At 50.9% G+C, this 16364-nt stretch overlaps 8 protein-coding genes across 8 annotated transcripts; 1 reads left to right on the top strand and 7 right to left on the bottom strand.

Annotated features, from left to right (window-relative positions):
* Nucleotides 1–643: 643 nt before the first annotated feature.
* AtWU_01717 (complex I 24 kDa subunit family protein) lies at nt 644–1848 on the bottom strand (the record flags this gene model as incomplete). The annotated part of the gene is made up of 3 exons (XM_035496831.1): nt 644–1039; nt 1115–1405; nt 1537–1848. 3 exons carry the CDS (start codon nt 1846–1848, stop codon nt 644–646), a joined length of 999 nt encoding a protein of 332 aa, XP_035352724.1.
* A 183-nt stretch (nt 1849–2031) lies between these two features.
* On the bottom strand, nt 2032–2625 carry AtWU_01716 (uncharacterized protein; the record flags this gene model as incomplete). Its single annotated transcript, XM_035496830.1, has 1 exon — nt 2032–2625. One exon carries the CDS (start codon nt 2623–2625, stop codon nt 2032–2034), a length of 594 nt encoding a protein of 197 aa, XP_035352723.1.
* A 270-nt stretch (nt 2626–2895) lies between these two features.
* On the bottom strand, nt 2896–3969 carry aah1 (adenosine deaminase; the record flags this gene model as incomplete). Its single annotated transcript, XM_035496829.1, has 1 exon — nt 2896–3969. The coding sequence occupies one exon, from the start codon at nt 3967–3969 to the stop codon at nt 2896–2898; it is 1074 nt and encodes a 357-aa protein (XP_035352722.1).
* A 579-nt stretch (nt 3970–4548) lies between these two features.
* AtWU_01714 (NAD-dependent epimerase/dehydratase family protein) lies at nt 4549–5813 on the bottom strand (the record flags this gene model as incomplete). The annotated part of the gene is made up of 4 exons (XM_035496828.1): nt 4549–4696; nt 4761–5397; nt 5518–5702; nt 5770–5813. The coding sequence occupies 4 exons, from the start codon at nt 5811–5813 to the stop codon at nt 4549–4551; spliced, it is 1014 nt and encodes a 337-aa protein (XP_035352721.1).
* An 847-nt stretch (nt 5814–6660) lies between these two features.
* AtWU_01713 (uncharacterized protein) lies at nt 6661–7893 on the top strand (the record flags this gene model as incomplete). The annotated part of the gene is made up of 3 exons (XM_035496827.1): nt 6661–7188; nt 7250–7414; nt 7477–7893. 3 exons carry the CDS (start codon nt 6661–6663, stop codon nt 7891–7893), a joined length of 1110 nt encoding a protein of 369 aa, XP_035352720.1.
* A 920-nt stretch (nt 7894–8813) lies between these two features.
* Nucleotides 8814–10118, bottom strand: AtWU_01712 (L-threonylcarbamoyladenylate synthase; the record flags this gene model as incomplete). The annotated part of the gene is made up of 1 exon (XM_035496826.1): nt 8814–10118. The coding sequence occupies one exon, from the start codon at nt 10116–10118 to the stop codon at nt 8814–8816; it is 1305 nt and encodes a 434-aa protein (XP_035352719.1).
* Nucleotides 10119–10796: 678 nt separating this feature from the next.
* AtWU_01711 (putative DUF814 domain protein) lies at nt 10797–14447 on the bottom strand (the record flags this gene model as incomplete). Its single annotated transcript, XM_035496825.1, has 4 exons — nt 10797–12429; nt 12482–14064; nt 14128–14196; nt 14265–14447. 4 exons carry the CDS (start codon nt 14445–14447, stop codon nt 10797–10799), a joined length of 3468 nt encoding a protein of 1155 aa, XP_035352718.1.
* Nucleotides 14448–14913: 466 nt separating this feature from the next.
* AtWU_01710 (coatomer subunit zeta) lies at nt 14914–15589 on the bottom strand (the record flags this gene model as incomplete). The annotated part of the gene is made up of 2 exons (XM_035496824.1): nt 14914–15154; nt 15225–15589. 2 exons carry the CDS (start codon nt 15587–15589, stop codon nt 14914–14916), a joined length of 606 nt encoding a protein of 201 aa, XP_035352717.1.
* Between the last annotated feature and the right edge of the window lie 775 nt (nt 15590–16364).

Genomic DNA, 16364 nt, shown 5'->3' with positions numbered 1-16364 from the left:
TCAGTGAATGGTAGTGCGCGAATTTTCTGGCTTTCCGCCTTGCAATTTGGATTAGCGAAGGGCGGTGTTCAGATTTGGTGTGTGCGTATATGTCAAAGTTAACTTCATCGAGTCACTGTGATTAGGAAGATTGAATTTGTGCTTCCCATATAGCAAGACGAACTCGTAGTTCACAGTCCACGTGAAGTAGCTCCCGATAGGAAAGTGCATGTCCAAGATGTTCATGACCAAATCGGGCAGAAACACCACCAGCCAATCAGTCAGATGTTCTTCTCTTATTTAAATTAGTAGAGTCCAAGGGCTGCAGTAACTACCTCATACCTTAGCACTGCAGCCCAGAAACGGAATCAAGGGTATGGATACTGAAGTCCCAATTAACAATGAAAAGAACTGCATTGGTTACTGCTAACGAGATCCTCTATGGTAGTTGACATCAATCCCACCATATCCGACTTTCCCCCTACGCAAAAGAGAGAAATCAGAAACAACGTACTGTACATAAGCGTTACCTGGTGGCCCGTCCAGTTTCACCAACCAGGGCAGAAAAGGAAAAAGGAAAGGGGAAACATGACAGGAATTGGAACCATCCAGCACACGGTATCGAAACTATATTGTCTGGCTCGAATTATAGGTTTATCTTCATTTATTGTGTTTGCTCGTCCAAAGCCCCGTCCTTTCTCATCATCGTAGCCGGGTCCCACACGGGCTCGATCAGGTTGGTCAATCCCGCGCTGTTCTCGCATGTGTCTCTGCCGCTCAGAGGACCCGGAGCGGGCACCTTGACCGTCTGACCAGCCTCGGTGGCCGTGGCGGACTCCTTGAGAGCGGTGAGCAGCGACTTCATCGATTCGGGGGTAAGGTCCTCGTAGTAGTCGTCGTTGATCTGGACCATGGGAGCGTTGACGCAGGCACCCAGGCATTCGACCTCGACGAAGGTGAAGAGGCCGTCTTCGGTAGTGTGTCCGGGGGTGATACCCAGGTGTTCCGTGATCGCCTGGACGATCTTATCGCTACCGCAACCACCGAGCTGGCAGGGTGTCTGAAATTGCTTGTCAGCGATGACAAAGACGAGGAAAGGTATGGCACGCGAGGTAGGGGGTCTCCAATTTCATACCGTTGTGCAAAGCTGAACAAAGTACTTGCCAACCGGCTCACGGTTGTACATGGTGTAGAAGGTTGCGACTTCGTAGACACGCATGGGGGGCATCTCCAGGAGACGGGCGACCTCGTTCATGACGCTGATGCTGGTGTAGCCGTGCTGGCGCTGACCAACGTCCAGGACCGGCATGACAGCGGCCTTCTTGTACTGGGGGGGATAGCGCTTGAGGATTTCATCGATGAGCTTGAGGTTTTGCTCGGTGAACTTGAACGGAACATTCGGGTTGTTATCGCCTTTGTTGCGGTGCTGGACAAAGTCAACTGGTTAGCAATGACGCCCTCGCAAACGATATGGCTTTTTGACGCGCAATTGGCAAGCGAGATAATATCCGACATGCCGCCAAATCCGAGTCAGCCATAAGAGTGCTTGGGACGTACCACGGCAAGGGAGTCGCTGAAGCGTTGCGGACCAGCCGAGAAGGGTCTGAATTGGGTCTTGGGGATCTGCTGGAAGAGCTGGCGGCCAGTCCGCGGGACAGCGGGGAAGAATTTGGAAGCCATTGCTGGCAGAGGAGAGGGACTGAGGGTATGGGGAGGGAATTGGAGGACTTGATCTGATGGATTGAAGGTGAACGACCGACTTGGAGTCGAAGAGGCGTTTTGCGGGAGCTGCGGCTGACCAATCAGCGCCGACAGATTACTCCCGCCTTGTGCCAATGAACGACCCTCTCGACGGCCTTTTTGCAACATCACTGCTTCTTCAACACTATCCAAAAAATCATGATATGATTTATTCGGCTTTAAATTGGCTTGCAGATTTATTGGGACTAACGACAGGAACCTCCACAACTCAATCTCTCTACAACGGCATCGTGACACATAAACCGACCGGGCCTATAACCCAGCAACGCATCCGACATCCCCAACAGCCCATTACACATTTTCCATCTTATACACTTCATACGCGACCTCCTCATACGGATGAGCCTTAATCAATGCCTCGACTGCCTGCAGCATAACCGACCGTCCTAGACACATCACCTCCACCTTCATCTCCTCGACCATCTCGACCGTCCCAACTTCGCCAATGGCAGGATTCGCACCCTCGGACGGCAGAAATTGGCCTTGACCGGGCATCTGAAAACAGCATTTTCTGTACTTGCCCCCGGGAAAAGTTCCCGCTCCGGTCGCGAAGACGGCTTCTTTACAGGCTTCGAGGTCGGAATGCGGGACGAAGAAGACGAGTTTGTACCGGTCGGGAATGGGAGCAGAAGACATGGTTCGTTTCTGGTAGGTTCGAAGATAGGAGATCTTCTCGATTGTGGGAAGGTGTGTGTTGTTGATGCTCGTAGACGTAGGTCGCGCAGAGGGTGCGTGTAGAGACACGGAGAGTGGAGATCTGGATAGTGATGATGATGACGATGATGAGAAGGTCCGGGACAATCTGTACGAATGGAAGTTGCCGGAAAACCATAGGATGGGCGTGCGGGGAATGCAACAGGCCAGCGGGGAAATGGTTGGCGGCATCTTGCAGGGTAATAGTAAGGAGTAGTATACTCTTCGTGTCTATTGCTACTGGATTCAATAATGTCTGGTGTTTGATGCGCCGCGGGCCACACTTCATCTTAGTCATTGGCATGCGATCAGATAACTATAGCCCAGATTCCACGAAATGAGCTACAATCCACACTACAATGTTTAATTAATAGTTGAGATCACGCTTTATTAAAATATGCATCTATCATCTACTCATTACACCAACTCCATAACCCCCATCTATACCATCAAGTAACCAACCTAACCCAAATGCGCAAACTTTCCAACATGGTCCTCAATCCTCCTAACCAACTCCAACTTCCTCTCCTCCTCAATCCAACTCTCACTCACACTATTCACCGCAATAGTCTTCCACTCGGAAACACTCAACCCAAACGCCTCCTGCACCGCACAATAATTATCCAAAATATAACCTCCAAAGTACGCCGGATCATCACTGTTAATCGAGAACTTGACCCCATTGTCCAAGAACTTGCGAATGGGCACCTCCCCAACTTCCTTCACACACTTCAACTGCACATTCGACAACGGACAAACCGTCAAGAGAATGCCCTCCCTCGCCACTCTCTCCATAAGCACCTCATCCTCCACCAACCGAATCCCATGATCAATACGACTGGCGCCCATCTCCAACGCCGTACTAATATACGTCGGATCGCCCTCCTCGCCCGCATGAGCCGTCAACCTGACGCCCCTCTCCCTAGCCGAGGCATAAATCTCCCTAAACATATCCTTGGGCGGGCCAACCTCAGATGACGAGTACCCCAGCCCATGCACAGCCTCACTTTCAAAGTGCCCATTCTCCAGAATCTTCTGGTAGGTCTTCTCCGCCGAGTCAACCGGCAGATGCCTCACAAAGCAGAGAATCAACTTCGTCGAGAGACCCAGCTCTTTCTCGGCGCGCTCACACCCCGCCACGAACCCCCGCACGATGGTCTCGTACGGAATGCCGCGGTCCTGGTGGACCTGGGGATCGAAGAAGACTTCAGCGTGATGGACGCCGTCGGCGTGCGCTTTTTGGAAATAGGCCCAGGCGAGATCGGAGAAGTCGGACTCGTGGTGCAGCACGGACATGCCGATGAAGTAGAAGTGGAGGAAGTCGTCGAGCGAGGAGAAGTTGCCGTACCGGGCGGTAAGGGTGTCGATGGAAGTGTATTCGGGGGTTTGGGGCAGTTGGACGTTGTTCCTAGAGGCGAGCTCGAAGATCAGGTCGGGGGTGAGGCAGCCCTCGAGATGGACGTGGTGTTCACATTTGGGCAGGCCTTGGAGGAAGGCGTGCCAGTGGGATTCTTGGGGGGTGTTGAATTGGCACATGTTGTAGATGTCTCTTGATGGTAGCGTGTAACAAGTATAGTAGAAGATAGTATTCGTATATAGAAGAACAACCACAAAACCACAAAAAAAACCGAGGGACACCACGACCTTATAAAATAATCCTCACAACCATCCAAGAAATGACTTGAGTATCTATCCCAAAGCGGTACTCCGTCCGAGGCAAGCTAAAAGTGTGGAGCGCAGATTGAGTCAAATGATAAAATCCCGCAGCCAAACAGCGATTGTTCCTGAGGCCCCACTCCGTGCCCGGTGGGTGGATTCGTCAGGCCACGAGACAACGATAAGCTTCTTTTTTTCTTGCCTTACGTTTTTCTTCTCTTCTTCTCTGCGCCGCGACTTTCCCGCCACGCTGAATCAGCACAGCAGGCACAGATAAGGCCTGATGCGGATTAGGTATAGTTTCAGTTAAAGTTTGGGACACAGATGAGTTGATTAGCTGTTTGTATGCTAAGAATTTTCGGAAATAATAAAAGAGATGAATTATATTATTCAATATCTAGACATGGGTTTTGCAAGATAGTACTCTTCGACTGCCGTATATGACTCCTCTTCACAGATTTATTTCTTCAGATACTTAGGGATCTCTCGTCCACTGGGAGGATTCTTGATAAATTCATTCAGCTCAGTACTGAACGTGCTATCCCACTCATCGGCATGGGACGGCGCCCATCCCAAGTTGCGAGCGAGGACAGCCTTTGTACGAGAGCTGTTTGAGAGAATAAAGTGTCAGCAATCACGGTGAGTACGTAAGAAGAAGATGAAAGACATACTTTGACGCAAAGCCAAGTTCAGCACTAGATGTGTTGCCAAAGACCCATTTCTCGCCTGCTTCCTGGATAGTAATCTTCGCCACCTTACTAGAGGGGAAAACGCCCAACTTATGGCCAGCCTTAGCCAGGTATTCCGAGAACTCCAGGTGTGAGTGCTCTCCTGTTTCACAGAAATAGATCCCCTTTCGACCAGAGGGGATCTTGATGCCTCGGAAAATGTGCTGAAGCAAGACCAGGTGGAGGGCTGCCAAATCCTCGATATGCACGTGGTTCCAAACAGTATCTCCCTCAGAAACAACACTGCAGCTGCCTGTACGCAGTGCATCCGCGATCATGGTAGGAAGCTGCATGGAAAAGCGATTGAATGGTCCACTTCCAAGACCAAAGATTGTAGGTGCCATTACAATGTAAGTAGTCACACCAGCGGCCTCGCCCTCCTCAATCACGGCAATGTCGGTAATCCGCTGGAAGTATGTTTCACGGGATTCGCGATATTTCTCAAATGAGTAAATATCCTCTTCATCAGAGAAGACATGAGTATCAATATACCCCTCTGTATACGGGCGATCGCTCAAGTTTGAGGTTCCGGAGATCTGGATATAGTGGACATCGGCGTTCGTAGTTTGGCGCCGCACACCTTATCCCCTAATTAGGGCTTTCGCAGACGGAGTGTGCCAGCCAGCACCAGCTTGAATAATAACTGGAATTATGTCAGCAGAGCTTTTACATGTGGAAAGGAGGATTCTCATTCACATACTGTCGAAGCCTTTACCAACCTCTTCCAGTCTGTCCAGCTCGTCGAAGCTTGAGAATAGTTCTGGAGATACACCCAACTCCCTGACTTTTGTAGCCTGTGATTCAGATCGAACCAGCGCCGATACTTTCAGATTAGCAGCCCACGTATCTTTGGTCCTGAGGATGGCAGACAAAACTGAGCCTCCACTGCAAAGGGTTTCAGTTAGCAGTCTTCGTTTTTCGTCCGGTGATTTTCAAGATTTGAGGGTCTTACATATAGCCGGAAACCCCGGTTATGAGAAGAGTCCGCGATTCCATAGTTTGGAAATGATTTAGGGAGGTATCGGAAGCAGAGGATTTCAGTAAGATGAGTTAGTTATGGAATTATTCTGGGAAGAAGAATGAGGACCTAAATCTCAGTGTTCTTATATAGACAAATATTCACATTATGGCATCTAAGTCCCAAAGTCATCAAGTAGTATTTCTAATAATTCATAATCAATGACATTTATTCGAGTTCAGTAACATCATGGCTCTTGTTCCCTATGTTGCTTGCTACATCCGAACATAGTAGGATCCATACAATTCTCTCGGATACGGATGAACAACTTCCACCCTGAAGTCATCAATGTTCGGGAGTACGGAGGTTCAGAATCCGATTCCGTTTGCTACCTAGACAGCAAGGCATGACCCCTTGTGGAAGTGGCAAGTCAAGAGAGCGAACTTCCGCCATGAGGACTGGCGAGTCAAGACTCTCGACATGGCAACGACCCACTAACTAGTAACTATATAACAGTACAGACTTTGGGGTGACCCACTATCGAGTCAGAAGTTTCGACGTCGCGTTAGACTAGCCGGTTCCGGCCCAGATCCAAGAACTGAGGGCTACTCCGGAAGCTTCCGGCCATATACCTAATGCTTCAGCTGGACCTACGTAGTATGTGAACTATAGCATGATGAATAGACAATAGTGCAACGAAATGGGGAATCTCAAAGTATGTATAGGTATATCTTATGCATTTTGTGCTCTCTTCGCCGATCATCATACTACTATGTCATCAAGATCCATAAATCAAACTTGATACTACATCTAATAGCATAAATAGTCACATCAAACCCCCTTGCAATTCTCATAAACCATCAAGCACTATAGCAACTCTACAAAATGTTGTCTAAGCTAGCCTATCTTACTCTTCCCTTCTGTCTCAGCGCAGCAGCGCTGAGCACCCAGAAATGCCCACCAGTCAAGGGCATCCAAACCTACCAAACCACACCCCAAGATGGCCAAGCAGACGGCCAATTCACCTCTTGCGACAACTTCTTCGACAGTCCCAAGATCCAGGGCATCAATGCTTCCTCCTACGACTGGTGGTACTTTGACGCCATTGGCACCGACGGTGTGTCTTCTCTTGCCGTCGTCTTCTTCGTTGAGGCGAATCGGTCTGGCTTCACCGTCACCGAAAACTTTACCAACATGGACTTTATCCAAATCTCCGGCACCTTCCCCAACGGTACTGTCTTCAGTGACTTCCTGTTCGCCGACAATGCGATTGTGTCCACCAACGGCGATGGTTCCAGCGGTCTGTGGAACAACACTGGTATTTCATGGGCTGGTAGCCCCGATCTTCAGGACTACGTCCTGACCCTTGATGCCGAGGACTTGGGATACAAGGGATCCTTCTCTATGCACTCGGTCAGTATGAAACATGATCTGCTATGAGTTCAATGAAATGCTAACGGATTGACTCCCACAGATCGCTCCGCCCCACTACCCTTGCAGCCCCAAACGAGGCAACGTCTCCCTGGAGGTACTCCCCGGAGTCGGCTGGGCCAATGCTGTCCCTGATGCCGAAACCACCGTTAATGTGACCATCTTCGGGTCCGAATTGAGCTTCGTGGGAACGGGCTACCACGACAAGGTGCGCAAACCCCTCCCCCCTCCCCCCTTCAACCGACACAAATACCTAACAATCAACTCCAGAACTGGGGCGTCACCGGCTTCATGGACAACGTCGGCAGTTGGTACTGGGGCCACGCGCGCATGGGCCCCTACTCACTCGTCTGGCTTGACGCGCTCGACCCGGCTTATAATGAATATGCCAGTGGCTACGTCGCCTATCAGGGCCAGATTCTGGTTGCAGAGTGTGATAACATGAAGGTTCGCCCCATTGGTGAGAATGCTACTTTCCCCCCTACTTCTGAGTCGCTTCTCCCCGACGGGTTCAAGATCACGGTCGATGTGCCTGGATTGGGTCCTTTGGAGGCGCAGCTCACCCCTAACCTGGCTACTTTGACTAAGCCTGGCTATGGTCGCTGGATTGGTTCCGTCAATGGTTGGGTTAATGGTGTTACTTATGATACGGGTGTTTCTGGGTTTGAGATGTTTGATTTCTTTTAGAGGTTGGGATGTAATGTAAGATGCGTTGGGGGGGAGCTATGACTAGGAGTTGTCGCAGGAGGTGATAGAAGGAAGGAAAGGATGGATTGAGAACTTGTACAATACGATGTATCTTGGCGGGAAATGAAGGTTGTAGACTAAATCCTGTATTCATATAACTACTTATATTCACATAATCATCTCCAATAGACTGTGAGCTGCTCAGTACTTCCGAGTTTTGCTGTCTTTATCTATTTATCAACATAATGGAGATCATAGATAGAATGGAGAAATCGAGTTATACAACCATCTAAATCCAAACATTCCTAGATAGAATCAAAAGAAAAAATAATAATAATAATACAACTCTATATTCAATGCGCCAAAAAAAAGCCTAAATCTAACCAAATAAACCTAATCCCAAAGCAGCTAGCCGGGCCTAGGCCTAGTGAGAAAATTAGCATAGACCCGGTGACCTGTGGAGGCCGCGGCGCACTGTTAATTCGCAACTTAGACCCGGAATCACGCCGAGTCGGAGACGGCCGATGCAGGCAGCCGGAGAACGGAGATGTGCACACATATGATACTAGTCCATTTGATAAGATGGGAAAGAAGATAAAGACATGATAGATAGAGCTTCTAGAAGATCGATTTCCTGCGGATCAGCTGTTCAGCCCTAAACTTTAAGTTGATATCTACTAGTAGGTATTATCGACATGCATGCACATCATATTATCCATCATAACGCTCAAACTGATATTAAAACTTGTGCTAGTAATATTCTAACTGCGATATCCATGCTAAATTCGTAAACAGTCCCGTGATTTTATAGCTGCTTCTAGCCGACACAGCCAAATCTTCCAATATAGCAAGTACTATGTATGTATGTGGCCCATAATGCGATCTATGATAATCCTCCGAGGGTAAGAAGTTGTAAGTTATTATACCCGGAGTTCCGCTCCGGCAGCTTTACGCAACCGGTTCATGACAGCAGCTGCCAGATCACCCTGATGATCGGGCACACCCTCGACGTAGATGACGTCCACTTCCATTTCATCCATGGCCCGTAGTGCCGAGAACAGGCCCTGTGCGATCGACTTGACATCCGTGCCGAGGTGGCAGTCGAAGGTCTCCTTGGTTGCAGTGCTTCCGTTGACTTGATCGCTCACCGGGACGGAGAATCCTACTAGCTCGTCCACGAGCGAGGGGATACGCTTCAGGCTCTTTTGCATCTCGTCGGCAGACAGCAACCCCAGTCCCCGCTTCCAGTGTTGCGTGCGGACCACTCCGATCATGTGTGCTCCGACTGCTGAATCTTCCAGGTCCTTGCGGATGTGTTTCGCGACGGCTTCCTCGTCGGAGCCGGCTTCGAACAGTACCACGCGCGCCTTGGGCGAGTAGTGTCGGTACTTCATGCCCGGTGCTCGTGGGGCCTCCTTCGCATCTAGTGTGCCGTCATGGTATCCGATCTGTACATTCTCCCACCCCGGGCACGTCCGCAGCTCCTCGATTCCAATCCCGCCCGGTCGAAGGATAGCCGGCGGGTCGGACAGTCCATCGACAACCGTACTCTCCACGCCTACGCCACAGGGACCACCGTCAAGGATCAGCTCGATGCGACCTTCGAGGTCATGGAATACATGTTCCGCCGCCGTCGGGGAGGGCTTAGTGGATGCGTTGGCCGAGGGAGCCGCCAGTGGTCGGTCCGTTACATGAATCAACAAGCGTGCGAGCGGGGACGAGGGCATGCGCACGCCAAAGGTTGTAAGCTTGGAGGTGACTTCGGGAGCAAGAGGGGAGCCGGAGGGGTTAGGGAGGAGGATTGTGAGAGGACCGGGCCAGAAGCGGGAAATGACCGAGTCGTAGATGGGTGGGATAGCATTCTTCGCAGTGGTAGTCCTGCGCGATGGACTTTCCTGTGTGGGGTTGAGTAACCGCTCCAACATCCCCAGCGAATCAACATGTATAATCAGCGGGTTATCTGACGGCCTCTGCTTCGCCTTGTAGATCCCTTGTACTGCATCGCTTCGCGTCGCATCTGCACCCAGTCCGTACACTGTCTCTGTGGGGAAAGCAACGGGGATATCGCTGGTTCGGAGAAGTTGCGCGGCGTTCTCGATGGCGGCCGCTTCCGGGGTATGGTTATCGCGTTCGTTGGCCCACCACTCTGCGAGAGACCGGTCTCCGGGGCCTTCGTTGTTGAGACGGCGAACCGATGCGATTCGGGTGGAAGCTTTGGGCGACATGGTTGCTGTTGCTGGGGCGGTGGAAGCGAATCTAATGAAGCTGCGCGGGAGACCGCGAGCAGTAAGGCGAGAGAGAAATAGAACCAGATTGGCAGGTGATATTCGTTCCCCGAACAGAGCAGAGGAACGAGCGATCGTGGGGTGAGTCACGGCTTGTAGATTAAGGCGATACAAATTTCTCGGTAGTGGGGGGAAGAGGAGAACGGGTATCGCGCGTTTCGAGGCTATTCGGTCATAGGCAAATCCTGATTCGGGGACCTCCTGTCAGGCTGCTCCACCAGGTGTGTACGGCCCGAGCGATTGCTGCCAGACGAATGAGCAATTGGCGACTAGGATGTATGTTGGGTTGCTGACCTCTGTATGTCAGAGAAAAAAAGTGCAGATCGAATGGAAAATCTTCGCGATGACGTCGGTGGGTGTGACTAAGCAGTGCAGTCCAGATTCGGCCATTTCTATTTTCCATCAATGCTTTAATTGTACGTCGAGAACGAACTGGAAGAGATAGACGGTATGTCTAAAGGTGCCTCGTTTGTAGAGTGTCCACTATATGCATATGCTGTGATCGCCTATAGCGTCACAGCTAACCAACTAATACAGTCATACTCTGGTGTTTTCCTCCTAAGTACTATGTAGATCATCCACCATGTAGATCATAAACCCAATCCTTATGTCCAGCCTCTATTTCTTCTTCCCTCCCTTTCCTCCCTTGTTTCCACCCCCGCCACCTTTGCCTTTGCCCTTGTCACCTCCGCTAGGTGCTGGCCCAGCCATAATGCGCACCTTGCCGACTGGAACACTATTGATGACCTCCGTGTCCTTCCACATCTTGATCAGATCTCCTTCCTTCGCGCGGAGTTTCTCAGCGGTAGCACGATCGATTCCAGCATCTTCAGCGTGTTCCTTCTTGACCTTGCCTGTTGTAGTTTCGGCAACCCAGCGTCCGATGATCTCCTTGACAGCCTTGCCCTTCTTCACGGTACCCGGCTGCAACTTGATGCGATACTTATACCGACCCAGGGCAGCCCAAGGAGCGCAGACAGGAATAGCAGCCAGGATATCATCTTCTGGATGGGCAGTTCCAACCAATGCAGGAATCCACTCCATGTCTGCTGCTTCGGCTGCGGCAGTTTCTTCGTCGTAGTCATCGGCACCACCCTCAAAGAGAGCCTGTCGTTTCCGCTCCGCTTCCGCGGCGCGTTCATGCTGTGCTCTGCGTCGTTTCTTCGCTTCCTCTGCTTCTTTCTGACGCTTAGCCTTTGCTTCGGCTTCTGCAGCTGCCTTTTCAGCTTTGGCACTCTTGGCACCTAGCAAGCGTAGAGCCAGTTCCCGATCCTCCTCGTCCTGATCAGCGTACTTGGCTGCGGCCTTCTTTGCTTTGCCCCTCTTACCCCGAGTTGGAGCTTGCTTGCTGTTAGCAGATTTGACAGATGCCCCGTCCGCTGCAGGTCCATCCAGTTCTGACGCTCTTCCTTTTCTAGCCATTCGTCTTTCTCTAGCTGAGAGCTGTCTATCATCTTGAGTCTGTGGCGATGTCGCACTCTCGTCCTCGTCCTCACCTTCAGCTGGCTCTTCTTGAGCGCTTTGCTTGTCTTCATTGTTGCCGTTCGATTCTTCGGCTTCGTCTTTGTTTTCCTCGTCAGCTGCCTCATCAGCCTGGGCGTTCTGGGATTCGTTCGCCGCAATTGATTCTGTCTGGGTAGGCTCTGACGACCCGCGTTGCAACGGGTTTCTAGCTGGGACCGCAGCATCGTCCTCTTGTTCCCCTTCGGACTCGCTGCTCTGCTCCTGCTCCTTCTCCGCTTCAGTAGCTTCATCAGGCTTAGTAACCTGCGCCTCTTGCTCGACGGGCTTGCCCTTAGCTTCCTTGTCAGCTTCCTGGGCTTCCACAGGCGTTTCCGTAGCCACGGCTTCGTCGAAACGGTGCAGCTTATGGTTCCGGAGACTTTCCTTGCTCACTTGAAACATGACTCCAAATCCTAGGACGAGCTGTGAGGGGGCCAAAAAGTTCTTCTCGCCCTTGATGAGGAACTCGCCGGTGGGAAGGAGGCCTCCCGCGTCAGCAGTCTTGCTAACTTGACTCGCGGTAACCCAGTATGCTGACATGATTGCCTTGGAATCCCAGGCGCTGGACGTAGCCACGCAAAGATTACCGGCTTGCGAAAGGGTGCTGGGGGGAATGGGTGCGTTGGGCGAATTGGATCGGTTCTTGACGATCATCGGCGTGGCACCTTGTAGATCGGCGTGCACAAATACATCGCCCTTCTTAAGGTATCGGCGGTAGAGAATCTCGCTTTGCATCGCATCGCGGCCACTGTTCAAGTTAGATCAGACCAAGCTCTGCAGACACGGTCAAAAATACATACCCCAAGACCAAGTATCCTTCCGACGAGATGAAGAAGAGGAACTTCTCAAACCAGAAAGGCTTTCTGGCAGGCCGAAGAACCTGCTTCTCCTGCTTCAGACCCTTCTTCAAGTCCTGCGTCACCTTCTTCTCGTGGCTTTTGAGCGCCTTGGTCGAGGACTGCGTCGTCTTCTGCTCCTTGACAGCAGCCATCTTCTTCTGTTCATAATACTGCGTTGCATTCGCCCAAGGAGACAGGCCGAGATCAATGTCAATTGTCAGCATGTTGTTTGACTGTTTTTGGGCCTTGGCAGCCTCTTCCTGCTCATCCTCCGACTCAGACTCATCGTCCGAGAACAGGTCCTCGCCTTCATCCTGCTCTTCGCCCGACTCTCCAAGCATTAAGGTAATCGTGTTCTCGTAGAGCTTCAATGGCAGCTTGATGATATTGGCCACTGGGTTTCCTCTTCCTTGCTCCATCTCAATGAGACGGGCAATTTCGACCCAGTCCATTCCTTGAGCAATCAGGCCATTGACTGCGTCCATCGCTTCTTGAACCCGGTAAACATTATCTTCAATTGCTCCCGCCTTGCGAATATGCAGTTCCTGAACCTCCTTGAGAGCGCCAATGCGCTTAGCATGTTCCTGTCGGACAGCCTCAAGCTTCCTCTTTGCAGTCTCTTCCCGCTCCGTAAGCCGCGACTCCAACTTTTGCGTTTCAATCGACGAGAAGTACTCGTCAACCGTCGCATTGAAAGACGGGTACTCCAGGATAGTAACACCCGGCTTGCCCTCAAACTGCTTAGGCTTGAACGGGTGGAAATCTTCATACAGATACCCCGGTTTCCGCGCAGCGTCCTCCTCACCCTGAGCTGGCGAGTCTGCGGACGGACGAGTATCCTCCTTCGCAACGATATAACCCGGATGACTCTTCGCCAGCTTATCCGTCTCAACCTTCGCCGCCTCCAACACATCCACAACCTTCGTCAGAAGCGCCTCATCCTGCAGAACCTCATCGAGCGGGGTAGCGGGGTCCAGCTCCTTCACGGCAAACGCATGATCCAACAACAGAGGCGGATACTCCGGGAAACCCTGCGACAAAGCCTTGCGAAGCACATCCGCATTCTTCTTCTTGGACTTCTTCGGCGCACTGCCCTCCTGTGAAAAGAGGGCCTTGGCCTTCTCAACCGTCTCCTTGACTCTCTCCCTTGTAATGTCCGGAATACCGTGATAGTTCTGCTTATTGGTCACTGTATACTTGACTCCGACGCGAGTCTCATCCTGTCCCTCGCCAGCAGGTACCTGCCGGAACAGCGCAAGGATATTGTATTCGCGATCGGTGATGATGATGTTTCCGCCGGCAAAGAACTCCAGGAACATGTGGTACATGCCATCGCTGAAGGAGAAGTCGATGATTCGATCCGTGCCGATCTGTTCAATGGAGGTGATCCGGCGAGATTTGAGGAACTTGCGCATGCGCGTCACGAAGGGCGTGGGCGCTGAAGCAGTCGCTCGGGAGTATTGGGTGACATGGCAGCGGAAACCGGAGTCGACGACGAGTTGTTTGCGGTGGTCGGGTTTGGCGACTTTGAAGAGGAAGATGCGCTGGATGGATTATAAATAAGCTTGCTTGGAGGTAACCCTCATATTCAGAAGGGGCGAACATACCGAGGAGAGATCGTAGATGTTCGAAACTCGCAGATTGACTATCTCCGATGCAAGTTCCTGGGAGATGACCTGGCAGTTGTTGTGTGAGTTTCGTGCGCGGCAGTTGCGAGTGGTGGGGTGTTGCTCGGGGTTCTCACCTTGACATCCAAGGACGAGAATCTCTGCTTCATCTTCTGGTGGCCTTTTTCCTGTTTCCCCGAGGAGCGAGGCTGTTGCGCTGGGTTGATGCGGTGGTTCAAGAGTTTTGCAGAGTGACTCCGAACTTGCGGGCGTGACGTATGCGGGGCGCTTTTTCGCCTATGGATGGCATTGCTTTCCATGACTGTCCATTGCTTTCACCTTATCGGCTACTAGTTATCTACTACAATTATGTCCACTTGAAATGCAAGTTGTATTGCAGTATGGGTCTGCATGCAAGTGAAGCATATTTTCTATACTATCAATTACTCATTGCTGTAAATTGTTGACTCCCGTCCGTTATATATATAGTACGAGCCTCTAGACGATCTCTCACCATTCCAGCTAAGATGCACAATGTTTCGCAGCAAAACACCAAGGAGTATCTCTATAGGTACCTCAAGCCTCTGCAACAAAGAAATGCGGAGGCAAATAGTAGTAGTAAGAATGTTAAGAATGGACATGATTTCCACAATGAGCAAGCAATGCGCACAAATACCACGCCAGGACCAGCCAGATTAGATAACAGAAAGACATGACATGAAGAGAATAAAGATGAAAGCACATCAGGATGCATCAAATAGAGAATTGCAGAATCATCAACGTCAATTACATCTGCCGCAACCCCTCCGCCAGACGCCGCTTTCCAAGCTCCCAGGCATTCATCAGACCTTGTTCGGACAGGTCGATGCTCTTCAAGTTCGGTGCATCCGGAGCAGGAGCGCGGCTGACGCGGGAGGCGATCAGCACAGGGTCGGTTTCCAGAATGATTCCATCGTCGATAATCTCATCGATGGCCAGGGCGACCAGGTCGTAGTTCTCGACGATTGTGCGCTTGTCGGTTGCGCCCCTGAAGAACGAAGTAAGTTAGCCCAATTGATCTATCCCTGTCTCACTTGAATAATAGAGGCCATGCATACTTGAACAGAATTCCCAGAGCATCTCTTAGCGACAGAACCACGTTGTACAACAGCACTTCGTTCTCGTCGGCACTTCCCACCACATAGAGCATCACATCGCTCTCCATCTTGAAGACGACTATCCGGTTGTCGTAGAGAATCACATCGCTGGTCTGCTTGTTGGTCTTCTCGAGGAGGCCTTGTTCGAATGCCTTCTGCTCTTTCACGGTAGGGTAGGGGTTCGCTCCGGGGTAATCGGTCGAGTTGGGGGCAGCACCGGCCGGGGGGTGAGGAGGGGAGTAGTACTTGGCGAAGATGCGAGAGCCATCGTCGGCCGACATGAGAAGGACGGCATTGACGGAGAAAAGCGAAAGAGAGCCGGGCATGGTGGGCAATGGTTCAGGAATATCGGTTTGGTTAACGTGGTGACAGCTCCGGGGGGGGCTACAATGGGACTCCAACTATTTACCGTCAAGCTGGCCGCAATCCGGGCGCCGCTCGAACTTTGTTCCGGGGTATAGAGGAGGGACATCAACCATATCTTTTGATTAACCTTTCAATTAAATTAGGTGAGATAGTCGGACAATTACACTTATGTTAATCTAGCATCGCATTTTTGGTACTCATACATCTAGGTACTATGTTGGTTATAGATTCATATTTACTTACTGGCTCTATAATACAAAGGTCTAGACAACATCATTAAACAACAAAAAGCACAAGACAATTTCACTCGGGGTTCGAGGTATATAGACCATAGGTATGTTCATCATATAAGGAGGGGCATAAACAAGCAAAGCAGATTCGTCGCGTCCAAGAGTAGTCTGTGGAGGGGGTAAAAAAAGAGTGTCCAAGCAGTACCCATGTCAGGCATCATCACAACGTTTCAATGTGGTCGTCTATCACATTTCCAAAATTCAATCAAAGCAAATAAATGGACGCGAAAAAAGTGCCAGATGCTCGAAGGGGGGCAACCTGGGCCATAATGGGCTCAACACCAGTATGATGATCAACACCGAAGAAGAATGGTAAGAGTTTCACCGTAGTGGTCAACAACCCGCCATCAAGGGCTTAGAAGATCATGCAGATTAACCGTGAATAACACAAAGCACAGAATATGTCCCTATTTGCAGGCGGGTGGGTTTACCCCACATTTTCCAC

Source organism: Aspergillus tubingensis (genome assembly GCF_013340325.1).
Source record: "Aspergillus tubingensis WU-2223L DNA, scaffold_3, whole genome shotgun sequence".
Classification (NCBI taxonomy): Eukaryota; Fungi; Ascomycota; class Eurotiomycetes; order Eurotiales; family Aspergillaceae; genus Aspergillus; species Aspergillus tubingensis.
The sequence above is the reverse complement of the archived record's forward strand: the minus strand, read 5'-3'. Positions and strand labels throughout refer to the sequence as shown.